At 45.5% G+C, this 26,491-nt stretch overlaps 1 protein-coding gene across 4 annotated transcripts in view; it reads right to left on the bottom strand.

Annotated features, from left to right (window-relative positions):
* LOC135369087 (sushi, von Willebrand factor type A, EGF and pentraxin domain-containing protein 1-like) overlaps positions 1 to 24,853 on the bottom strand; it is a 189,071-nt gene extending 164,218 nt beyond the window's left edge. For all 4 annotated transcript variants that reach the window (XM_064602745.1, XM_064602746.1, XM_064602747.1 and 1 more), the window contains exons 1-3: positions 24,710 to 24,853; positions 10,558 to 10,641; positions 4,872 to 4,904 (exon numbers count right to left, since the gene is read on the bottom strand). In XM_064602745.1, coding sequence (XP_064458815.1) covers positions 4,872 to 4,904; positions 10,558 to 10,641; positions 24,710 to 24,788 — 196 coding nt within the window. In that variant the 5' untranslated portion in view covers positions 24,789 to 24,853. The remainder of the gene's footprint in view (positions 1 to 4,871; positions 4,905 to 10,557; positions 10,642 to 24,709) is intronic.
* Between the last annotated feature and the right edge of the window lie 1,638 nt (positions 24,854 to 26,491).

Raw genomic sequence — 26,491 nt, 5'->3', positions numbered from 1 at the left:
CTCGAGTCACACGAGCTTCAGGAAATATGTCAGGAAGAATAAGAGTCCTCAAGATGATAATAAATTGTGCCAGAAGCTATGACGTCGTTGATGAAAATAAAGTTGCATCACACCTAGCTACACAGTCTCGTCAAGTTATTTCATGATGCACATGCAGTTCCAACATCCCGCTCTAATTCTCTTCTCCGGCGCGTCCATGTGTGGCAAGACAGTGCTCACGCAGAATATAATGAGACACCCGCCGAGTCATTTTGCATTCCTCCGCAGAAGATACTCTACATAAGAAAGTATGCCGCTCAATGGGAAAAGGATTTCGATGGCATGGAATTTATTTACAGGATACCCACAGATTGGGATGAACAATATCCCACCCTGATAGTTATTGACGATCAAATTACAAAAAAGGGGTTCTATCCAGGGCCGGTGCTAGGAGTGTGTGGGGCCTGTGGTAAAAGCACATCGCGGGGCCTGTTTCGCACGATTAAGTGCATACTTGATATTTTTAATAAAGTAATCCCTGGTTGAGGGCTTCGTGCACAGGGCCTACGCAAGCGCGGGGCCTAAGGCGGTCGCCTTCTTCGCCCCATATCGCCGGCCCTAGTTCTATCAGAAGCAGAGTCCCTGTTTGTGCACAGTAACCGCCATAAGATTGTGTCCGTGATCCTGATCACGCAAGCCTTGTTCTATCACAATGCCGCTTTTCAAACGATATCCGTGAACACCAGTTATATTGAATTGTTCCGGAAGACTCCGTCTGTACAACACATCGAAACCTTCAGACGTCAAGTTTTCGGGAAACAGCGGCTCTCCTATTTCCCCGACTCATGTAACCAGGCGACGGAGAAGGCACACGGTTATTTAGTTGTAGATCTCCATTCACAAGCAACCCCGTCCCGTAGCCTGCGAACGGGTATTTTACAGCATGAGCAAATGTATTTTTAGTGTCCGTCTGATCGCGTAGAGCCATCTGAGATAGAGCCGCCCAATTGTGTTAGAACCATCTGAAGCCACTGCCGAGTATCCCACGCACCATTTGGCGGGGTCTATGTCTGGCTGAAGCGCTAGTGAAGGCTATGTTAAGTAGGCCTAGACTCCTTAGGCTGAGAACGCATGTGAGCAGAGTAGTTACCTGTCGCAAAATCTGAGAACGCTACACGAGAACGTGCTCAGGGGCGGACCCAACCTGCTCTCGAATTTGATTTATGCAACTGGCTCAGACGATGAGCATGAGCTGAGACCGATCTCAAATAGCTTTATGCAAATATGCAGTGATCTACGTCTGCTCATTAAGCTTTCTAGTTGTTTAGGCACATATTAGACACAGTGATCTCGCTTGATTATACAGTAAGAAATACTCTCCAATCGTCATCATAAAGTAAAGTTGTTTCTTCGACAGTTCTTCTCACTATCGGCTTACTTGTAACGTAAGTAGCGGAAGAGATAGGTTCACTCTCCTTACTTTTCTCGCTCTCTTCAAAAACATTTGTGCAGGTTTGCCAGGGCACATGCTGTAGATAGACACCGACTGCACATTCCCAGACACCACACAAGGTAGGGCGCGATACGGGCGCGATACGGGCGCGATACGGGCGCGATACGGGCGCGATACGGGCGCGATACGGGCGCGATACGGGCGCGATACGGGCGCGATACGGGCGCGATACGGGCGCGATACGGGCGCGATACGGGCGCGATACGGGCACGACAGCGGTAGCGCTGATATGGTCACACCATTATCAATCCCAAAGCTGCCCTTCGATTTGACAGCCACTGGATGCTCAATTCGGCAGATGCCGTTCTAGCATCAGAAGAAATGGAGGCACCGCCTGCAAATAGCATCTTTGCTTTCTTGGATGAAGTTGCACGACCCATGAGCAGTTGGCAAACAGAGGTAGAGCAGTATCTTCAAGAGCCCCCACAAAATGACGACCCCCTCCAGTTCTGGAAGAAAAACAGTCCCCGCTTCCCAGCACTCTCAAAGACCGCAAAATGCTTCTTGGGATTGCCCGCGTCGTCAGGCGATGTTGAGAGGCTCTTTTCTATCGCAGGGTCCCTGAAGACAGCACGGAGGGCGAGCCTGTCAATTGCTAAGGTTGCAGAAATCCTCTTGTATCGGGAGCATAGGATCCCCAGTATCTCAAGAAATTTGGGGCAGAAGTGAAACTAAGCACGATTCCTTTGCAGTAGAGCAATACATAGGTCTCACTGCTGATTATGCATAAGTCATGGAGAAAACCTTGTTGTGATATATTAAGTATTGTGATGTATCAAGTATTAAGTACTGGTGGCACACAGGAGGCACAATGTATGTCTGCTACCTTTCCTTTATTTTATTGCCTAGCTGCCATTCTCCTAGTCTTATTTACCTCGGCATTCTGACTGTTTGAAAGCTCCCATAAGATGACTGGCCAGTCAACTCGAGAGAAAACATGAGGCCGTGGATATAAGGTCGCCTCCAAGTTCCATAACGGTCCGAGCAGTGAATCGTGCACAGACATGAGCAGATACTTATCTAAGAGTGCAATGCCTAGTCAGAAAGGCCCTTGAACTACCACGGGAGTTTTCAAGCTGTCAAAGCTTCCTTCACGTTGTGCTAATTTTCCAATAGCAGAGAACAATATGTATGTACTTTCATGCTCTTTTGTTCATATTCTCTGGGTGAAAATAAAGTTATGCCTGTATGTTAAAAACGTTCTCAGTACATGAGTGAGACCTGAATAGGCTGAAGATACTATTGGGTGAATACCTTCACAGAGGGCAAGCAAACATTTCAGGTAATATTCTTAGGAGAGCTGAAAAAATCCTAAAAATGGCTGGGGTGAGGAAAATTGCAGTAATTTTTTAGGTGAGATGAGGTAAATTTTCAAATAAGGTGTTGAGGTGAGGACATTTTTTAGAAAACTTTCTGCGGTGAGGGAAGAAACTTCCTGAAGAAAAGGTGAGGTAAGGTGAGGAAAAGCTTCTGAATTTTTTTTGAGGTGAGGTGAGGAAAATAAATTGAAAAAGAGGTGAGGTGAGGTAAGGAAAAGTTTCAAAAAACCTTGTGAGGTGAGGTGAGGAAAAAGTTTTTGAAACAGTTTTGAGGTGAGGTGAGGTGAGGAAAAGTTTCAAAAAACCTTGTGAGGTGAGGTGAGGAGAGCAATTTTTTTAAAGACTTTTGAGGTGAGGAGAGGTGAGGAAAAATTTCTGGAATTTTTTTTAGGTGAGGGGAGGTGAGGAAAGATTCCAGAATTTTTTCTGAGGTAAGGTGAGGTGAGGACAAAGCTCCGTTCGGAAAAACTGAGGTGAGGGCAAAGACCGTGAGGACTTTTGCCTACCTCTAGTAACCACACTGTCGGCAGTACGCACGGCAAAGACTATCTCTCTGAGGTGTTTGTCCCAATCGCAGTGGGAATCGCAGTATGACATTATTCCCTGATCTACAGTGGCATTGTGCCTTTCCACCATTTGCCCAGAAGGCCTCTAGGGAACTATGTGCCGGTCAGTGATACCCCAATGTATCATAGCCTATTTCCACATCTTATTTATTTATTTATAGTACCCTCAGGGCCGTGAGGCATTGCAGAGTGGAGACAGGCATGTAACAAAGGATAAAACTCTGTAGATACAAATGTAACACAAAGCAATTAGCAATACATGTAAATGTAGTTACAACTACAAAGGACACTTTCACTGCCTGATGTTAGTGGTTAGGGTGGTGAAGTAAGTCTTCGAGTGTGTCCTTGAAGGTAGATGAGTCCCGGATATTAGCAACGTTACGCGGTAGACAATTCCATTCACGAGACGTGCGGATGTAAAATGAGTCAGAGAAAGAATTGGTGTTGCAAGGGTGCACGAAGACCTTCCGTGCGTGATCGATGCGTTGTGAAATGTACTGTGGAGCCGATAGGTAAGACGAAAGAACGGGATCATCGTGGTAGTGTATTTTTGGAATAGGACGAGACGGGCCATTTTACGGCGATGCGAGAGAGGTGATAAGTGTAAAAGTTGTTTCATGTGTGTTACGCTAGATGTGCGGTTGTAATCTGATAGGATAAAGCGCGCGGGCTCGATTTTGTACTGATTCGATCATTTTCACTAGGTTATCAGTAGCCGGGTACCACACCGACGCCGCGTATTCGAGTTTGGGTCGAACAAGTGATTTATACAGATGAAGCTTCACATAGGTAGGAGCCTAATGAAACGAGCGGCGAATGAAACCAATAGTTGAGTTTGCTGTCTTATTGACAAAAGGCTTGCCATTATCACTGGAGTTCGATGTCTACAGAAGACCCGAATCGTTTTCTCCACAATGGCCTGGTCTGCCCACGGGGTGGGAACAATTCGACGCACTTGAACTTTTCTAACACCACTCTAACATATCCGTGGCGACGACGTGTGGTTGGCAGGGTGCAGTTGTTCTCATCAATCCCTTAGGCTTCTGTCATGGAGGTTTTATTCGTTAACAAGTCTGTCAGATCCGCAGATGACGTGCAATATCTGCTCGCATGCCCAACCAGAAATGCTGTTCCCTGAAGGTGTATGTGATCGTGCCACAGTCTCAAAACGTCCTTTTGAAGCTGTTGCGGAACACAGGTCTCCTGTCTATTCCTACTAACATGCAGGAGGACACCAGAGCTATCGATTTTGCTCTGCCCAGCCAAGTGTTCAATAACCATGAGTCGATGAGAAACTTTTACACTTAATGTAGTGTATTATGCCTTTTAGTAGTGGGTCCTGAAACTGATCTGCTGCCAGTGAGTTTAGGTCAGTGAAACTTGAGATATCGATCTCCTCCACGGCTTCCTCAACATCTACAGAACTTGCTGGTTCAGTCACTGCTAAGTTTTTGTTGTAAAAGACATCCTATAAAATTGCAAGAATGCACGTACCGCCGTCAGTTAAGTCGTCGTCCGTTGCTGAGTCTGAAAAGAGAAAACCAGAATTGAAATTTCTTGTTTCAGGAAATTTATTGAACGTGTGTAAACACCCGTCCCCAGACACGCACCTGACACTATTACGCTACTTACAATCCATAGCGATAATGAATGCACGACATATGCACATCCGACTCTATGACTCTGACTATACAGGGTGCGTCATTAAAAACTGACCAGAATTTTTATTAAAAAGCTGTGAGAGCAGCATAGATGTTGTTTTTGCAATTGAGTTCTACGGCCATGTGGACATCCTCTGGAAGAGAGTATGTAACTACCAGACGACTAATTACCCAAAATTCATTAATTAATTTTTTAATTAGGGAATTTCGGGCAAAAGCGAGTTAGCAGAATGAGAGACTATCCTCGTTGAATACCTTTCCACGTTTAAAAAATTCTGAAACACGCACGTGCGCTGAAATATCTATCCCGGGGCCCTATCCTCGTCAAAAGTAATCGACCTCGATTACTTTACGTCACAAGCTGTAGGGCGGGGCTGCCACGAAATACTCCGCCCTTAAATCCCGCCCGTTTCAATTGAAATTTATACCTAGTTTTCCTTCGCAGCCTCTCGGCCTTAATCTCGGACCATGACCCTACGTCATTTTGACGTAACAATGACTTAAAAGATTAGTTTCAAAGCTGAAAAGTAATGTAGCGAAAGAGGGTCGATTACTTTGAGCGGCGATGGGTTTCGTGATGGGTCCGCATGTGCATTTCCGTTTAGTGTGTTGTATAAAGTCTGTATGTGCTCGTCACAACAAAAAAATCATATCTTTCTTCGTTTTTGTTTAATAATGATAGAAAAGCACCGCGTAACACCGTTTCTCTGCGCCGATCGCGGCATCGTATGCGTGAAAGTGGCGGGCTTTTCGAAGCGTCGTCCGAGCCGTACGTTGTACAATCAATGTTATTGCAACGTAGCGGTGTGCACACAAAAAACTCATCGATCAAAGTTCACTGTTTGTTGAGTAAAACTATCTCATTTGCGGTATCATTACCACCCCCACAGCTCACGAGCAAAAGAAGCATATTGAAATGCGAATTGTCATTTCGCATATCGAGCACACGAACACACAGAAAAATATAAAGAAAGCTCAAGATTTAAAGCACGAACCGATTTCTCATAAACGCGTTTACGGCTCGCGCTACACTGTCCGTTCGACCCCTTGCAATGATACTTGGCGCTTTCATCGTTTTGTTGCCTGCCATCAGCGCCATCTCACGGGCACATACCGAATTATAAATGCAAAGTACAATCACGGTGTTACACAAACATTGCCATCTTGCACATCTGTACGTCAAGAAAAATGGCAAACAGCAAAAAAGGAAATTACGAGCGTGCTTTTCCGCGCATTTTCCACGCAATTCAGTTTTACGCCGATAGAGTTTTCTGTTTCCGACACCTAAGAACCGAAGCAACAAGGCAGGGCGGGCAGATCACAGGTGTGGCCTTCGGATTCTCAGGAGGAAACACCGATAAGGCGTGTCGCTTTCCAAGATAACACGTGGGGCGATTGGTTGATAGAAGGTGTCAACCACTTTTAATATTCACGCCTTTTTCGATTGTGCACCAATGACAGAAGAAATTTCAAGTAATCGAAGTAGATTACTTTGACCAGGATAGGGCCCCCGGTATGCAAGTGAGCCAAAACCGAAAAAGCGCATCACTCACGCCGACGGAGGCTTATCTGCTCAGCTGAGAGGCACTCACTCCAATTATCTCCACTGCTCCAAATCACGTGGCCCTCTGGCGTGAAGTGAGCGCTGTACTCCCCGCGTTCCCGGTTGCCGCGGTTTCGGTTTTGGCATACTGAAATTCGGGGACGGATATTTTAGCGCACGTGCGTGTTTCAGGATTTTTTAAACGTGGAAATGGGTTCAACGAGGGTAGTCTCTCAATCTGCTATCTTGCTTTCCCCCGAAACTCCAGAATTAAAAAATTGAATTGAATTGAATTGAAATTTATTTACCATGAGCTATTAATAAGCTAATTAATTAATTAATTTCAAGTAATTTGTCATCTGGTATTTATATACTCTCTTCCAGAGGATGCCCGCCTGACCATAGAACTCAACTGCAAAAACAGCGTCTATGCTGCTCTCACAGCTTTTTAAATAAAAATACTGGTCATTTTTTAATGACGCACCCTGTATACGCGTGATTACATCAATGTGGCTGACGCAAAAATATCGAAACTTGCGACAACAAAAAAAATCACAACTGCAAAAAAAATCAATTAAAATATCGCTATTTATATCGATAAATTATCCATATATATATTACTATATACAGGGTGTCCCAGCTAAATGTGACTATATTTCGTAAAAGTCCGTCTATCACTTTTTCCGAGATGAAATCAATTGCAATATAGCATACGCTGAAGGAGGGCATTAGCAGACTCCTAAGGCAATGTCTTAATTAACTTTTTAATTATAAAAGCTACGAAGTTGTTCCAATGAGAACATCTGATCTCATCGGTCACCAGATACCAAAGCCATTTTCAGAACAAATCGTGAAGGAACACCATTTCATTCTTTATTTTGTTCATTGCGCATCTTCGAAGATGCGTCTTTCCTTCACCCCCAGTGTGAGAAGTGAAAGAGCACAGTGCCGCCTCATGCGTCGAAGACTAGCTTTGCAGAAACAAAACAAAAAAACAAAAAAAAGATATCGGGTGAATCTCTCGCAGCTGCCCGTATCTTAGGCTGCATCTTCTCTTTTCTTTTAATCTTGTTCCAGGACGCAAGAGGCGATAGTGTGCTCTTTCATCCTCTCGTATTGGGGGTGAAGGAAAGACGCGCCTTCGAAGATGCGCGTGAACAAAATAAAAAAAATGGTGTTCCTTCAGGAATTTTTTGCGGACGATCTATCGAATGGATTTTTATTCTGAAAACGGCTTTGGTATCTGGTGACCGAAGGGATCAGATGTTCTCATTGGAACAACTTCGTAGATTTTATAATTAAAAAGTTAATTATTGATAGTTAATTAAGACATTGCCTTAGGAGTCTGCTAATGCCCTCCTAGGGAGTGGCCTTCAGCATATGCAATATTCTAATTGATTTCATCTCGAGAAAAAGTGATAGATATATATTTTTAAAAATATTGTCACATTTAGCTGGGACATCCTGTATACGTCCCAAACGTCGTCACACCAGCACTGGACAGCTGTTTCGGCCTTATTGGGCCATCATCACCAATGCGTAGGTGGGCGACGCTTGAGCGAGTGGCGTCGGAACGTCACGTGGTCCGAGACGCACTGTTAGCGCCGACAGAAGATCGTGTCACTTCCCTGCGCCGGGCTGACCAGCTCCAAGTAGAGCGAAACAGCTGTCCTCGGCTGGGAGTGCCGGTCAAATTGAAAACGTATAACTTAATTTCATAAACATAATTTCTTCGTGCACTCCCAGCCGATGACAGCTGTTTCGCTCTACTTGCAGCTCGTCAGCCCGGCGCAGTGACAGGTAGCAAAACCCACATAGGGCCCTGCTTCTTCAGATGATGCCATGTTAGAGACTGTCAGCGCCATCCATCCGTTGCGCGGACTACCACTTTCGTAAATAAATGACGTCAGATATGACATCAGCAGCATGAATAATAAGCAGTGCATAATTAGCCATGGCGCGCTTGCATTCGCGTACTTCGTTTGCGTTGTATTCCCTTCCCCTTTTCCTGACCGAACCATACTAATCACCCAGGGCAGCAATACCAGTCGAGAACAGAGAACAATAAATCATATAAGGATTAATGACACATATCAGTTCGAAATACATAGAGTTATCGCAGGTTTTGATGAAGGATAAGTGGTAACCACAAATAAACAGGAGGTTTCACTTAATGTTCATCCTTCACCTATAGACCTAAACGTACACGTAGTGATTAGCCGTTTGTATTTCTTCAATGAGTAGTCATCATGGGTCCGTTGCAAAAAAACATGGCATCGTTGGTGCACAGCTGATTCGCTAGCGCTCACGCTATCACGGCCAGTCTTGCCATGGCGCAACCTTTGTTTCGCGGGTCCAGCTACACGGAATGCATCATACGTGTTAATCTTATAGTCTACAGCTTCGAGATGTGAACGTCGCTTCCTGTTTAATCCAAAGAGTATACGAACTCCGCATTACAACGATACACGGGCACACTGCACGGATACAAGAATGCACGGACCAACGAGCCTACTGTTACACAAGCGCAGTGGAGCAGGATACGGAAACGTACTCAGGTGGTAGATGATTTCGTGTATGTGTACTAGTGGGGCAACAGATAAATACTTAAATTATGAATATACTATTAGGTATATGCGAGACCAGTGCCCGCGTCGTAAATATTTTTTGTTTACGACCGTACATGTGCTACCAACACCCAGGGATTGCTCGAGTCACGGAGATGACAGTGTTGCCGGTTTCTTTTCTTTTCTTCTTCTTTTTTTTTTTTTTTTTTTTTGCCTTCGCTACCTGGTTAAATATACCTTGGAAGTGACACGATCTTTGTTCGGCGCTAACAGCGTGTCTTGGTAAGATATCAATGTTCCACGATGACGGCGCCACCTGTGGAGGCCGCAGTGCAAGCCAGCAAGTACATATACAAAGGAAAAATAGCCGTTAGCTCTGTGGCTGCACGTTGAGCATATGTTTATAATTTGATCATGCACTCCCAGCCGAGGATAGCTGTTTCGCTCTACTTGCAACACCCTACATATGAACTTTTTTTGTCCAGAAGGGTGTAACGGGAGCGTGCAAAACGATTTTGACTCAAATTACAGCCCATTTCCACCGAAAAGGGGGTTCCGAGTGAGTTCACTGCTTCGGAAGCGTGGAAGCGTGCACTGCTAGAGGTACACAGTGGTAGTTCCGCTTAGGTATTTCTGGGAACTGGAAGCTACCGCTGTCTGTCGATAACAGTGCACCCTTCCATCACTCTGAAACAGTGAACTCACCCTCTTCCACCAGCCGCTAAGTTGTCGCAGCGAAGTAAGAAGAAAAAGAAAAAAATACGCTGTTCGCGTGTTCCGTAAACTTTTGTCGCAACCTGTATGTCGCAGCATTTTATAAGCGCAACTAACTGGGACACAGAAAGGAACAAGACAACACAACGCTAACAGTTTTAATGAAAGACGTCAGGGCGCATCCTTTCCTTCAACCCTACCGGGAACTATTCCGAGAACCGTGGAGTGGCAACTACTCCAATTATTTCCCGGTAGGGATCAAGTATAAAAGGCTGCGTTCTTACATATTTCGTTAGTTCCTGTTAGTTGCACTTACAGCATGCTCTAGTGTACAGTTGGCCATTCTGCGGGTGATGAGGAACTCGGTTAGATGTTCAGGAGGAAGCGAACGCAGGCGATACACGTGTATCTGCACGAGGCTCACGGCTATCTATGGTCGGGCTTGCCGTTGCACCACATGCACATCATGTACGGTTACAGCACAGGCATCGTCCTTCGTCTGCTGCAATGCTGTCCAGGGATTCCCCACGATCACTGCCGTTGTAGCATTTCATGCGCATCTGGCTGTGTGCCATAGAGTACAGTGCTTTGTTTGAACATAATGTATTGCTATGGAGCAGTGCCGTTGATCTCCATGTTTGCAAATTCAATGTAATGTACGAGGACGGACTTGGAACCACAAAGACAGGACTTACCACGGGCTACGTTCCAAATTTCCGGGTGAAACCTGGCGACGCTACGACGCACGTGACGACGGTCACCTACAAAATCCCGCGCCTCTGAAACACGAAACCATTGCAATTCGGTCAACCATTGCATATTGTGTATGAACATGATCGACTGTTCTGAGGCACACAAATACAAAGCGCCTATCACAAAAGCGTCCCAGCGAGCACGAGGTAGGATACACCCTACCTGTACACGTGGGACAGCAATGACGCACTCATGCTAACATGTGTTAGCATGTCATTGGTGCCCCACGTGCACAGGTCCCGACAAAAATTTACGGAACACTGGAGTGACGTATATAGTCATCTGAGCGACACGGTTGCTGCAAACTGGAGCAGATAGATTTACAAATAGGTGACCGGTTACGCGACGCACCTCTCAGTAAGTGTGCCCACTTCCGTTCGCCGTTAGGGTGCCGCTGAGATCAAGAGATACGTCACTCTGGTGTTCCGTAAATTTTTGTCGGGATCTGTACTACAGACAAAACGGTTAGCCGGGATCCACGCACAAAGTGATCGTAAGCAGGGCCGGTGCTAGGGGTGTCCGGGGCCTGAGGCAAAGGCACATCGCGGTGCCTGTTTCACACCAGAAGTAATGATAAAATAACAAGTTTTTCGCAGTGGGAGATTTTAGGGGTACGGGAAAAGGGTGCGAAATCCTCGGTATAGCTTGCAGGGTTGGCGGATTTCTCTTTAAAGTGGGACTTTTTCTCGTCACATGACGAAATGGCACATAACACATTCTTCTCTCATTCCTGTTTTAGTCGAAGATCGCGCGTGCGATTAAGTGCATACTTGATATTTAAAAAAAAGTAATCCCTGGTTGAGGGCTTCGTGCGCGGGGCCTATGCGAGCGCGGGGCCTTACTCGCCCCCTATCGCCGTCCAAGATCATAAGCAACATGTTCTGTTTTATAAAACTATTATAAATAGTAAAACAAAGAATCCTTCGGGCTATTTCACCACCTGAGACATCGCCGGTTGAGTCTACGGAAAGGAAAGAATCCGCACGTCTGGATGGATGAATAGTCACTTTTCCGGATTGCAGTGCCGTGGATAGTGTTAAGAAGCGCCATGGAATCTGACTCTTTTTCGCCGCGCACATTATGCGCGGATTCTTTTAGGACATGCGTTCCGTTCAGATTTCATTTCAGCTTACTGGTGATTGTTTTTTATTTATTTTATTTATAAATGCTGTTGGCCCTTGACGAGCCATAACAAGAGAGATCCACACAGCAAATATTAAGTACAGTGACTACAATGTCAACTCAAGTAAAGTCAAAACTAAACCTGCAGTTCCTGCACGCGCCAAAAAACACTCACCCATGCAGTATTGGTTTATGATGATTGATTTATAAGCTAGTAGCTTTACGCTGACAGTAGTTTTGTTGAGTTTCCTCCTTAACATACCTAATTTCCTCATCGCCGAAGAGCATATTTTTTTCTATATGCACTCCCCAGTCCATCTTTGATGTTATAGTTACGCCCAAGTACTTAAAACTTGCCACACTATTTAGAACAATATCGGAAGTGCCATAACACAACGGGAAGGAAGTCTTCATTTAGAGTGACCTGGCAAAGCGAACTCTTATGGAAATTAATTTGCATACCCCACTTGTTGCACCACTGGACTAGTAAACTGAATGCATTATTTAGTAATTCCTGATCTTCCCGAACTTTAACTGAACAGTACAACAAGCAATCATCGGCAAAAAGTTTCAGTTTCACTGGTAACGGGATGCTTTCTGCCATATCATTTACATAAAGTAAGAACAGTAGTGGGCCTAAAACAGACTCTTGCGGGACACCAGAATAGACTGAGAGAACGGATGAGAAATGAGAACTGATATCAACATAGTGTGAACGGTTGTGCAAATACGCCGAAATCCACGACAAAAGCTGACTACTAAACCCGTAGGTTTCTAATTTTTTGATAAGGTTGTTATGCTCAACCTTATCAAATGCAAGTCAATACATATACCATCGGTTTGTCCTTTATCGTTCATAGTACTGCATAAATCATGTACTGTCTCTAGTAACTGTGTTACTGTGGAGTGTCTCTTTCTAAAACTCTGTTGATATTTGTAGATTAATTTATGCTTTTCGAGGAACTCAAAAACATGTTTACATATATATTCCAAAATCTTGCAACATACGAGGGTGGTTCCATAAGTTTCTGGCCCGAGGTAGAAAATGCGCGCGAATTTGAAAATCCGATTAAGGACGCGTGGCGCCATCTGTTGGAGGGCCGGAGCACTACCGTCAACCCTCTCCATGCTTTTGTCGGTTGGAGAGCGGCATTTCAAACAGCCAGGGTGCACTCTTCAGTTAAAATGGAAAAAATCGAGTACCGCGCTGTGATAAAATTCTTGACAAAAGAGGGACTTTAAAGTCCCTAAAGAAATTAGAAAGAAATTAAAGCGCGACTGGACAACGTGTACAGGGAAGCCTCTCCGTCGCACAACGGTAAAAGACTGGGCTAAGCAGTTTCGACTGGGGCGAGAGTTCATTGAAGATGATCCACGCGATGGTCGTCCAGTGGAAGTGGTGACACAAGAAAATGTGTCTCTTGTCGAGGAGGAAGTGCTGAGCGACAGGCGTCTGAAGGTGAAGGAAATCTCAGAAAGGCTGGGGCTTTCCAAAACAACCGTTTTTCGCATCAGCGGCGAGGGCCTTCACATGAAAAAGGTCAGTACAAGATGGGTGCCACGACTTCTCTCGTCAGTTCAAAAACAACAGCGCGTCGTCTGTGCCAAAGAGTTTTTGGAGCTCAGTCAAGAAAACGAAGAAGAAATATTGAAGTCAATTGTCACAGAGAATGAGACTATGGTGCTCTACTATGATCCCCTTTCGAAAAAGGAGTCGATGGAATGACACGTACAAACCAGGAGAAGAACCCCCAAGAAAAGCCAAGGTCACACAATCCACAAAGAAGATCATGGCAACAATATTTTGGGATTGTCACGGGATCCTCCTCATCGACTTCAAAGAGAGGAACACCACAGTGATTGGGACTTATTATACTTCACTCCTGCACATGCGTTTCACTCCTACGTTTATCCGGACGGCTTCGTTTCCTGTGAAAATGTCCGGATAGCGGGGCAACCGGATAAGTGAAACACGAAAATCCAGAGTGATCCTAAAAGGACATCTTTATTGACCATTACACAGAAAACTATCCATTGTCATCTGTTTCATTCTAATATAAGCATGCAGTTCTTGCAAACCTTTGCGAATGACATTGACTTGCGAAATATTGTTCTGTTGCTCGAAAAATAATAGCGCTGTTCTCAGTGCCGCCCGCGCATTTTCTACCGTCACAGCTGGTGCCATCCACGCTTTCATCATCAGATTCTTCTTGAACACTATCGGAAGCGACGACACTGACGATGTCATCATCTATGATTGCAGCGCAGGGATCCTCGTTGCGGACCTTCTCAGTCTGAAATGACCAGACTGCTCAGTGGATTACTTGATTGTGTAACGTCCAAAGTCGGAAAGGGAGAAAATTCATCCTAGCAACACCGTCTTTGTGTCAGTAAAAAGAAGGCCACGACCAGGGTTCTCGACCTCGATTGACTAGGTGTGGGCCAAGTGTCATTCCTGGACAATGACCGGATAACTGAAGCCGATTGTTGGATATTAGTCACTTCTGTTCCCTGGAATTCTCCTCCGAGTCCGGAAGCGGAAGTCCGGATAAACGAGGGCGAAATACATGGGGAGAAATCCGTCCCCACGCTTTTTTGTCCGGATAAATGAAGTCCGGATAAACGCGGGTCGACTGTACATTCAGTTTCTACTAAGTAACAGTGAATTTACAGCAGTTCTTGTCTCCTATCAGTCGCTCTGTGTGCAGCAGTCCAGTGATAGTTTCCGTCGAAAGCTGTTTCGTTTTCATGAGGTTGACCTCAGAAAATAACCGTTCCACGCGCGCGCTCGAATGCGGCAAGCAGAGGAAGTTTACAACGAAACTTCCTAACGACCGAAGCTCGTCGGAACTTGTCATATTTGCTATGTTACCGGCCGTTCTGTTGGATATGCATATACCTCTGCAATGTCTTCGCTATAAATTGTTTTACTTGGGTAGCCGCGCAGTTTTTTAAAGGTGACTGCTCGCAGATGCTAGAAACGCATAGGCCCTTCACTATGTCAAAACGACATGATTTTTTTCGGTCGTACGCGGGCTACAATGCAACCAGACAGTGTGAGCAAACATGAATTGGAGTTCGCAATGTAAAACCACGCTTCTAGCAAGAAATTCAGTAGATTTAAGCGCGTTTAGTTCTTTTTTCCGTATTTCAGTAGACCTGGCAGAGGGCGGAACCACCAGTATGGCGGGCTAGAAGGCCCACCAGAAGGCCATTCTAGCCCGCCATACCACCAGTGCGAACCACTGGATGGATGGATGGACTTTGGCGTAGGTGGTGATGGCGATGGTGAAAGGGCTTGCCGTTATCGGCTTCACAGATCTTTCTTTAGCGCTGGCTCGTCCCAACGTCAGTGCCTTGTATTGAAAGGGAATGTTAGGCATAGCATGTTTGTCCTGTAGTTTTTAATGGGAATTGCTTTCTTTTTCTTCTCCGCTGCCTGTACTCCGAATATGGAATCGTGTCATGCACGGGAAGCATACGCATGAAGAAATTCGGTAAATGTCAGCCTATAAAGATAATTCTTTTTGCTCAGAAAGGGTTTGCACTGTTTGTTATTGTAAGGCAGTTCCGTTTTTCCTTTTGTGTGTGTGGTTTTTGCTGTGTTGAAGAAGATGCGGACTCCGGGGCTGCCACGGTGAATGCCTTTATTGGCTGGTGTGCCTCTTTTTATACCCATACACATGGTTGCCCGACACCAACAGTGAATAATCCATTTTATGACATAACATTCTTCCTTTCCTTCACTCTCCTCCCCTTAAAATAAATTCGCTCCATCACATACAGAAAACAAAAGCAAGAAAGTCTCTATAGATACCGAAAAGGTATAGTCTTTTGCCCACACTGGTCGATGTAGTGTTCTTCCCGAAGACCTTGGTTGCGGATGAATTGTTGGCAGCGGACTCGGATGCTGTGCGGTTCTCTCCGTTGCTGTGTCGGCTAGAGTCTGCGGCTGGCCCAAGATACTTGTGGCCGTTAACGCAGAGTCCCGAATTGCTTTTGTACTGCATTCTCCCTGGCTTCCTGAAGACTGCTCCGAAGTATTTGTTGGGGGTTCTGTGGACAGATGTGGCCACTGTGGCTCGGGATTGATGATGTCCCGGTTCTGCTCCAAGGACTCTACCGGTACCTTTACGAGTTTTGAAGAATTCCATGTTCGTCCGACTTCTAGAAGGACGGTAGCTGGACCCTTTTGTTTTACAACCTTCAGTGGATCAGAGAAGGATGGTGGAGCATTGCCGTCCTTTATTGGTTTCCGCACCCTGACGTAGTCACCTTCCTGAAAGTTTGGCAGTCTTTCTTGCATCGAAGCACTGCTGGACACGCATCTGCTTGTCAGTTATCTTCTGTCGGCCATTTCTGCTTCAGGTTCTGAAAAGAATGTCTTTGTCGGGAGTCCGACGATGTCGAGCCTTGTTCTCGGCTTACGACCATGTAGTAGCACAGCGGGATCGATGCCCGTCGTTGATTGGGGAGTACACCTATAGACATCTAGGTAATCTCGCACTGCTGGTCGCTTCTCAAGCACAGACAACTGCACACAGTTAAATCTTTCGATCAGTCCGTTCGACTGTGGGTAATACATATAGAATACTACACGAGAAGTTGTGGACCATTGTCCGTTACAACATCTGCAAAGTTCTCGGCCCATGGAATAACCCTGGACATCAGTGCCGTGCACTTTGCGCTTTTCTTTCCTTTCTGGGGGCCTCCTTCATGAATTGTAGGGATTTCAATCTCTCGTCATCCTTTCATGTGAACCTTTTTGGAATGGGGTAGGGTGCTGCAGGGAAACGTCCCACATTCATCATCCATTCATCTGTTGTTGTTGTTGTGTCCTTTACAATCTCTTCAGGATATCCCTCTCTACTGGACAGTGCAAGTAAAAAGTCGATAACAGATTGCGATGTGACACGGCTAGTGAAACATAGCAAACTTACAACTAAGTTGCGCTTTCTCAAATGGCCCTACAATGTACATCGCTAAATTCTTCCACGGTTGATCAGGAAACTGCACTGGCTGCAATGGTGTACATGTAGTCTTGGCACAGACACACTTGGCAGCTTCGTATAGCGTGTTCAACTTGGTTCATTTTTGGCCACCAGAAACCATCCCTCAAGCGTTGTGTAGAGGACGATACTCTTCCTCTACATGAGCCCCGACCGGCGATGATGGTATGCCACGGAGAGGCGATGATGATGGCCTATCTCCATGGCCGCGCAGGTGGAACTGAGGCAGGTGCTCCAGGCGCGTGGCATTCTTCGTCGTTGCCCACCGGCCGCTACATCACTCCTCCCCTCGGACGCGGAGCGGCGATAAAGCAGATGATGTCCGCGACTTCACTGGAGGAGGGCAGCGAGGGCGACCGTGGTTAGCATGTACGGTTGAACAGGATGACGGCACGGCAGACTGTGGCGAAGCATCACAGCTGATGAGTAATCAGATCCGGTAGCCCGAGAACAGCGAGGAAAAGAGTGAGGCGCTGGGGAAGTGGAGATCCTGGGGTGCCGCTACCGGCACGGGAGCCGAAGCTCTGAGAGTCCCAGAGGAGGAGAGGGTGAGGCTGTGGGAGCCGTTGAGAGACGCCGAGACGACGGCTGAAACGTGCCGTGGCGTCGGCTGCCGCGACTGCCGCGACCGGCAGGTGAGCGCGAAGCTCGGGTGTCGCGGCCGGCAGTGGAGGAGCGCCGGGGTGCGGTGAACATCGGGCTGAAGCGAAAGGTAATGAAGCTGTGGTGCGCGTGTGTACCGGTTGGTAGTGCTTTGTAGGAGAGAGGAGCCTCGTGCCATGGGTGAACGAGGAGCGTGGCATTGGCAATGGCGTGCTTGATGGCCAGAAAAGCCGCTTGGTGACTGTCGTTCCAGGGAATTGGTTGGGATGGAGAGCGTGGCAGTGGGGCTGGACAGGTGAGGTTGAGGCGAGGATTCGTGGAGAGCATCAGGCTCGATCGGTTGCCGTATCACAGAGCTACCATAGCGGTCCATTGTTGCGTCGGACAGGAAATGAAAGAGGGCTTCCAGGCTCCGCGGCAGCGTACCGTCGGTGCTGGACTTGCGGGAAGGTTGCCGAATTTGGATGGTAAAAGGGCCGAATTACATCGAACTTGATGTTCATAGTTCGGGTCACCAAATGTAGAGGACGATACTCTTCCTCTACATGAGCCCCGACCGGCGATGATGATATGCCACGAAGAGGCGATGACGGTGGCCTATCTCCATGGCCGCGCCGGTGGAACTGAGGCAGGTGCTCCAGGCGCGTGGCGTTCTTCGTCGTTGTCCGCCGGCCGCTACAGTTGCTTGGTCCTCACTATTCCGGGTTGGGCTTATGTGCAAAGTTAACCAGTACAGGTTGGCACAACAATTTTTTCCTCTCTGAGCACCAAATCCACTACAGCGGAGAGTTGTTCTTTTACGTTAAAGGGTAACAGGTCGGACGAAAGTGTTTTCTTTGTTGGCCAGCCTTGCGAAACATACTTGATCACGCTTTGTAATACTTCATCTTTGGCCACTTGATCCTGAAGTTGTTCCTTAGTTGTGCACGATGAGACAAGAGCTATAATCCCTTCTTCCACTAATCCAGCTGCCAGCGGCAACCTCGGTAGGGCATCTGTGACTGTGTTATCGCTTCCACGATTATATTCAATGAGTCGCGCTACCTTCCTTGATACCCTTAGTGGTCTTCTGCCTGATGATCCGTTCTCAATAGGAATCGCCGTCCACACAGGTAGACATGCAACAAGACAAGCCAAGGCTCCTTTCTCTCCCACGGAGTACTTGCGCTCAGATAGTGACAAGGTCCTGGTAGCGAACGCCACTGTCCTCATTCCGTTGTCTGTCGGCTGTTGAAGAACCGCTCTGAGGAATCTGTGGATGCCACTACTTCCAATTCGGAGTCGAATATGTTGATCACGTTTGTCGATTACACTAGCTCCTTCATCTTGTCAATACTTTTCTGTGCTGCTTCACTCCACCTGAAGAGTGCGTTGTGTCGACATGTCGCAGTGGAAAGCCATCCACAATTATTGCCTTGTTTGGCTCCCTGTGGTCCACGCATAACCTTATCGCACCGTTCTTTTTTTCGCACGACAACAATAGGCGAGACCCACTCTGATGCTTCGACGCGTTCAATGATATCTTCAGCTTCAAGACGAGAGACATCCTCTGCGCGATGCAACTCTGGAGGGACCCATGTGACGATCGCGAAAGTTCTTGCAGTTCATGGCGTCTACCTAAGCATGACTCCTGAACGGTTTTCAAAGTATATGAGCTTTTCAAAACATACTTGAAATCGCGTGACACCGCCTCCTTGGTCATCACAACTTCCATGTAATCGTATTGTGAACGTCCGAATCAATTTCTTCTTCTTTTTTTTTTTTTTTTTTTTTGTTCATCCGCATTTTGCGGTGTGCACAAGTTGCGGTGTGTTGTCGTACCCAGGATCAGAGGGGGTGGGGGAGAGACTTTTCGTATCGAGCCCCCCCCCCCCCCCCCCCCACCTTGGAAGTCTGACTACGCCACTGATCACCACCACCACCACCATGCCAGTATTTGCGCTAATTGCACTTAAAGCGCGTGTTGTTACCTCAATTTCATACATCAGTCATTGGTTGTGATGTACTATCGTTCCAAATAATACGCGAAAGACTGCTTGCAGCGGCCTCGGTTCGCTACAACAGCCTGACACGCGCTCGCAGATTTCAGACAACCGTGTCGCATACAGTACTTGTATCTGATCAGACACGTCTACCATGTATCTGACTTAACTGAAAGTCTGAAAGTAACGGCCTTACAGCGGAACACATTTTCGTATAGAGAGCCTGTGTTCACAGTACAGAAACATTTGTCCTACCTTGGTAATAGAAAGAGCTGGCTCTCGGTGCCTTTTTAAGAGATCGCGCAATCGAAAGTAGCTGCTCTACATCTCTTCAACCCCCTTCTTAAAAATTTTCCTCGCCTCAATCTGTCTTTTGAGAATTTTTCCACGCCTGACTTCAATGAGCGTGAGGTAAGGATGATGTGATTTGCACTCGTGGTGGAAGTAGAAAAGGGCGCAGTTGGACAGTCCCCCAAAGGAAATTACTGTCCCCTGCTCAATCCTCAGATGTGCAAATAATCGCACCTTTCCCGTTGTTATAGCAACGCTCTTTCGCTGCAGGAAATGGTTTCCCCTGTGCGCCATTTTCGGTGTATGAAGCCAGTCGGCATTTGTACACTAGACAGGTGTTGTTCTTGCATTTTTGTTCCACGTACAATGGGGTAGGGTACCGCACCACCGGGGTGAAACACCCAATCTCATCGTCATCATTTATGGTTGTCACGTGTCTCGCATTTTTGCACGTTGTTTGGACCAAGTAGTTTATAAATAAGAATTAGTGGCATAAAATGGCAGGAGATGGATCCTCCAGGAAGTCTGGGTAAACAACTCGCCTTACTCTACTTTGTGCATCTACCTCACACTATTTGTATATTGTCACTCATGTTTTAAACGGTGTTTGCCCTCCCTTCCAGGTAAAAAACAACATATCTCTTGCTTTCATAACAGACAGAGACTTTTCTTGTTAACACGAACGTTTGTCGTTCCTCACTCAAGTAATGTAGCCATATCTGTTCACATGTCAAATATGTGTGTGCAGAATTGTGAGCCTAACCAGTAATGTTCTGGAAGCTACGGTGGTCAACATCCTAAGATAAGCGTAACCAACGAAAGGTTATTATAGTTACTTACGGAGCAGTAACATATTGTTGCACGTGGATGTCTGTATGCTTTCAGTGAGGTACGCTCCAAATTTTCTCAAATTCATATTTCGAGTGATATGTAAATAATAATAAAATATTTACTCAATATTGCCAGCTATACATTAGGCAAATGAACTTTTAAAGTGCCGGTAAGTGTAATATCTGAGGAGATAACACAAAACTGTATATCAGAAGTACACATTCTTTACCGCGGTTTTGGGTTCGCTACGGGGCAGGATGTCATTTATTTCTTCATCTGGAAAGTACTACTAGTCGCCCGTTGGAGGCCAAACTAGGAGTGGACACCGCGTCTATAACCACGTACTAGTATAGGGCGGGACCTCATTATAAAATATTTCCTCGTTCCCTTTCCACTGCCATCGAATGGAGCGCCGTTTTGACATATCCAAAACAAGTTTTCCCCTGATAGACTTCCATAATCAACGTTGCCTAAATCTCCTTTTACAAGAGAGAAACTGATGTTCTGAGGCTGGCATAGAAGGGACAGATTGAATTGATCTTTCATCGTTGACTCCTTTTACAGGCGACTCAATTTTCTTTTTTCTCTCGCGGTAGTCAGGCCATCCACAGACCATAAGAAACGAGGCCTTCCACTGTTCTTAGTCCCTATAGGGAACAACTCCCATACACAAACCAGGTGACATTAAGATTTCCCACTTTCTATTTCAATAAGTTATAAGGCTACGCAAATAAGCTCCATCCATCACTGCTGTATTGAAACAATAACAGGTGACTATTTGTACTAAGTGTACAACTGTATTTGTATTTTGTGCGGGGACTGAAACCGAAACGAATATCGGTTCAGTTTCAGTACAGTGTCACAACTCTGAAAGCGGTTTCGGGATTCGCCATTTTAATGTTTACGGTTCGCAGTAACCAAACTGTTGAATCGTTCTTTCTCTCTTTCCTAGGATGTATCTGCAAGGATGAGTGGCTGACGCGAAATGAGCTACAAAGTGCATAGGGGTCAAAATGCGCATATTTATCTGTTGCGCTCCGAAACGATGGTGCAGTGCCATCTGCCAAGTTGAAGAAGGAGCATCGCTGTCTGAGAAAGAGTACTGATGTTTTCTTAGACGCCCCCAACTTAGCCCCTTGACGGTTCATTTTTCATTCATTTCATTTATTCATACTACTGGCTTACAAGTAAGCCTAAGTAGGGTGGGATACATAACACTTAAGGTAAATACATAAGGTAAACAAAAAGTTATAACAGAAGACAAAAATTCTCAACCGTAGGACTATTCATTATCGCCTGTGGTAGCTCATTCCATTCCAGGACAGTCCGCGGGAAGAAAGAAAATTTAAAACAATCATTTTTCGCGCTGAAGGGTTTGAAACGTAAACTGCGTAACTGCTTAGTTTCTCGGCCAGAGAAAGGCTGCAGGTAAAGTGCGCTGTCGATTTTTAACTTGTTGTGAATCATATGGTAAAGGAACCTGAGCCGCTGCATTTTCCTGCGGGAACTAAGCAACTCAAGCCCTGCCCCATCGTAAAGCTTAAAGACTGAATCCAGCTTTCTGTATTTGTTAAAAATGAAGCGCAAGGTTAGCGACATTCCCCGTTAAATAATTTGTTGCGATGTCTATTATCTGCGTGCGTTTAACGGTTGAGCAAATACATGTGGAAACAAACAGCGTGTCTTAATTTCTTAAATGATCACAATAATACAGTTCATAACTCACGGACGGACGCAATAAATGTCATACGATGTGTATATTGTGGGTCCAAGCGCATAAGATGGAATGTTTGTTGTCTACACAACTTCTGAATGAAAAAGACACGACGAAGATATCTAATTTAACAAAAACACGTACTACACCACTAAATAGAGTTGTAAAGCGACACAAATATCGCATCCAAAGCTGTTCGCGGTCACGCTTGAACCGATTCATATGAATCACAGTTTTAGAGTCAAAAGGAGCTCCAAGGAACAAGCTCCTAGTCAGATTTGGCAAAGTTGAGCCATTCATTCAATCCAATGACGGAACATATTTATACAAGTAATTGACGACGCAATATAACCAATAAAATGACAACAGTTGAGTAATACGGCTGGTTAGCATTTGTTCGCCCTCGGAACCTTTGGGAGGATTAGCAAATGTCTGGGATGCCGATGTCGTCCAGCCGTTTCTCGGCGATAAAAGGCTATCTGTAGTTCCGTAGACGAGCTTCTAATAATTAGTCTGTTCAACAGTGAAATAATATATGCACGTGAATGTGGGTGATATACCGAACCAAAAGACTGTATGGTCCTTTGTTCTTTTTCGTGTCTATTCGTATGACTACATATGAAGCAATTCCGCAGCAGTAGACACAGGCCTTGCCAGGCCTAACGGGCTTACAAGTCTTGTGAAAGGCAGAGAAGCGTTTGATTATATTATATTAGGTACATTAGGTTAGGTTGGCGAATCTCAGTAAGTTTATGGGGAGATTACTCTCTGTGTCCTGCGTAAACACGGCGAAGAAACCGGCTATAAAATTTAAATCTACACGGTTCACAAGACATTCGGCGTATATTCTTGTTTAATCGTATTTTCTCTTCTTTCTGTTTGTCAGAAAAAAGCTCGTTCGGCTCCAGAGTGTGGTAGCGAGGATTTCGCCAGGCATTGCCCTCAAACAGACAGGTCGATCAGAACACGGACACGGGTGATTCTACTCTTGTAGAACATGCTAGAAAACGTGCCAAACTCTAGCCGAACTGAGCAGATTGAGCACATTACATTCCATTGTTATATCCCACGACAACAAAAAGTCTATTCAGGTTTTGTTGATTGTAACCATGCCGTTGTCATGCTCACGTGACTTGGTTGCACAGTGTTTACGGGTTTCCGAATGCCACTGTCGAGAAAATTGATTCAACTAATTTTCACGGTAATTACATATTGACCACACTCCAAAACTCAGAAAGCAATTCGCTGTTACAAATATGTTATTTGAAATATGGAATGTTATGAAGCGACGGAACTTTAGCAGAACAAGGGGATCACACTACCTGTGGTCACCACATTAGGAAATGCGTGACAAATGGTATATATCATTCGACTGTGTTGGGATTTGAATGTGCAACTTGATATTTCATGTTGGACACAGACTAAAATGCTGCCACTCGCATATTCAGGCATGATTTTGCCGCGCGTTTCTCTTTCTGTAGTTCTTTAGTGCAATGATTTTCTGCAATACAAGAAATACCGAGGTCCTTCCAACTCATCCTATGAAAAGCTTATTTGTTGGACTTAATCCGTTTGTGTTGGTCAATGTTACGCCCTCGTTTTGCTTTGTTTCATTACTTTGGTTTATTCGTGATAACCTTTTATTGTCGTAAATAAGCGCATGCAGTTATGCGCTCCATTCCATATTGCAAAAGCTACGGGAAAACAATGACTGGACGATTGAAAGCAGCAAAATTCAATAAGAAAAGAAGGCACAACTAAAACAAATACGCTTCATTCTACACCTTCAATGAGAGCAACCTATTTTTGGTGGCTTCATTGCCATTATGTAGCCAGTTGGTAGCACAAAAAAAAAAAAAAGAAAATCACGTGCAGGCCCTGAACGCGATTCTGAATACAAATGTGGCAACGAAGGCGTTCTTCCAAATCACACTTTTATGATCCGTTGTTACTGCATTGTCGATCGGGAAACAGGGATACGTATGTAAGGCAAGTCGGCAAATACGGGGACCTACAACTTGGCTACAACTATTTAGCTACAGGGAGATAATGCACATATGTGTGCATTTCGGCGAAAGTATTTTGTTCTTTTGTGTGTGTGAGTAATGTTGAACCTGCCTGAGACTAAAACCCATTCGGTGTCTGTCTTCTATGGTGTTATGAACGCCTCACTCTGTGTTCCGTCCGTCCAGTGAGACAAAGTCCACAATGTAGTTGAGACCTTCCTTAGAACTGGCTCCACCAAAAGGCACCGGCGAAGCACGAGCATGCTTCGATGATCACATAGTAAAAGATTTAACCCACAGTAGGAGAGGGGCTTGTTATACACTTTCCTCTGACTTGAATTCACCGAAGCAAGATGCTCATATGGTGCATAATACCAAGTCTCAAAACTTATTAAACGGTTCAGCTAGTTGCACTTAAATACTGCAAATACTAAGAAAAATATTGAGAGCGCCGACTTGAACGACAGCGAAGCTCAACGCATGCTGTTCTGAGACAAAACAGATTCTGCCCTTTGGACGTAAGAAGAATGGCTCACCAGCAACGAGTACCAAGAATGATATTAGCAGAATCCACGTTGAAGCCATGTGTTGAACGAAAGTGTCACACGCAGTCATTCAACGGCATCCCGAGAAGCGTTAATCCAAGGCGGCTTCGAGCGGACCACGGGCCCAAGCCCCCTCGTAGGGCGAACAGACGACATCTGGCGGCGCACAAAGAGCGACACCTCGCGGCGAGAAGTTAAAGGGTTTCTGCCGGGAGCGTCTTTTGAAAACCCACCTTGGGATTTTTCCTTGAGTTGAGTTGGCTCTTGAGGAATTTTGGGTTAACGATGGGCAAGAAAAACATTAGCGTACATTTATATAAGAAACAATGCGGAAGAAAAGAACCCGTAAGCTTTCTCCGAAATATATCACGTGGACCAAAGGAGAGAAATAGAGATGTGTATAAAAACTACAAAATGCAACAAGTAGTGTGCGGCGGACTAAATCACATTATGCAAAATTACACAAGATGCAATTGGTGTAAGAAAGAGGAACCGTGTGTAAAGCGTGTGACGTCACAATGCCAGTGTGGGCAAAAGAAATTATCACAGAGTACGGGACAATGAGAATAATGTGACACAGTTTGCCAGATATTACCATTCGACAGCACCTAAAGCAATCTGCAATTACATACGCCAATCGCGCGTTCGTGTGGTTGCCCACACAATAATGGCGTTTTTTTGTTTGTAAACGGAAAGAGGCCTTAGCGGTATTTGAAAGCTTATTCAGAAAGAAACTCACACTGCAAATTTTATGTGCGACAGCTAGAAAACTCTAAATATTTTTTAATCACAACTGAAGTTGCAGTCAAAAGACGACGCTTGAGGTGGCATTCAATGTATCGTTACATATACATATACATGTACATTACATATTGTTACAGAAAGCAATGCATTCTGGACAGGTCCTGGTCACAGCAACATTAAAGATGGCCCCGCCCGTGATCGGTGACAAACTCATTTGTAAACAAAGCGTTTCTGTGTACCGTTTCGGGCATCTTTCGACCTCACTAATTATTTAATCCGATAATCTAGCATTAAACGCGCAATTTTGTACATGAGGCCTCGTACTGTTGACCACTTCCAAAGATGCGATGACGACTCTGCACTATGACACACGAGCACTAAACAGCTCGACGAACATTCTCCAATTATTATGCTCATTGAAAGCAGGGCTCGGAACCGTTAGTTTTTGGGGTTCGGTTCAAGTTCCGATTCAAGGTTATCGGTTCGGTTTGGGTTCAGCGCAACCAAAATAACGGTCTTAACCGATATTAATCGATTCGAACCGGTTTACGTGTGTCAGCGTACCACATGTGGGAGGTTTGACGATGGCTCCTTCCTTCCTCTTACTCCCTCGCCTCTACACTTGATAGGTACAAAGAACCATCCTGAAGCGAAAAGTGCTAGGAAATGGCATAACTCCATTGCAAAAGGCTATCGCCAATTTCTAAAGGAAAAAAGAGAAAGAAAGCGGCACTGTGCTCCCCGTTGAAAAGAAGGGGAGAGGCCGTTTTCTTACTCCATGCTCTGGACCATACGCCAACGTCTGTCCCGTGGTCGGTCTGCGTTGCTTGTGGATGTCACTGTCAACTATTAAAATTTACGTCGCCTTCACAATGCGACGCTGAATGAAAGGAAGCAGCCGAGGGCGCAAAGTCATCTTTTTTTCTTTCTTTCTTTTTTACACCTCGTAGGTGTGAACCTCTCGAACCTTCACAGATGTCGTGAACCTTTTGTAGGTGAGGCTGTAGGAGATGCATGGACTCACCACTT

The sequence above is a fragment of the Ornithodoros turicata genome, chromosome 9, assembly GCF_037126465.1.
Source record: "Ornithodoros turicata isolate Travis chromosome 9, ASM3712646v1, whole genome shotgun sequence".
NCBI lineage: Eukaryota > Metazoa > Arthropoda > Arachnida > Ixodida > Argasidae > Ornithodoros > Ornithodoros turicata.
Note: the sequence above shows the minus strand (reverse complement) of the source record. Positions and strands in the feature narration are given on the sequence as shown.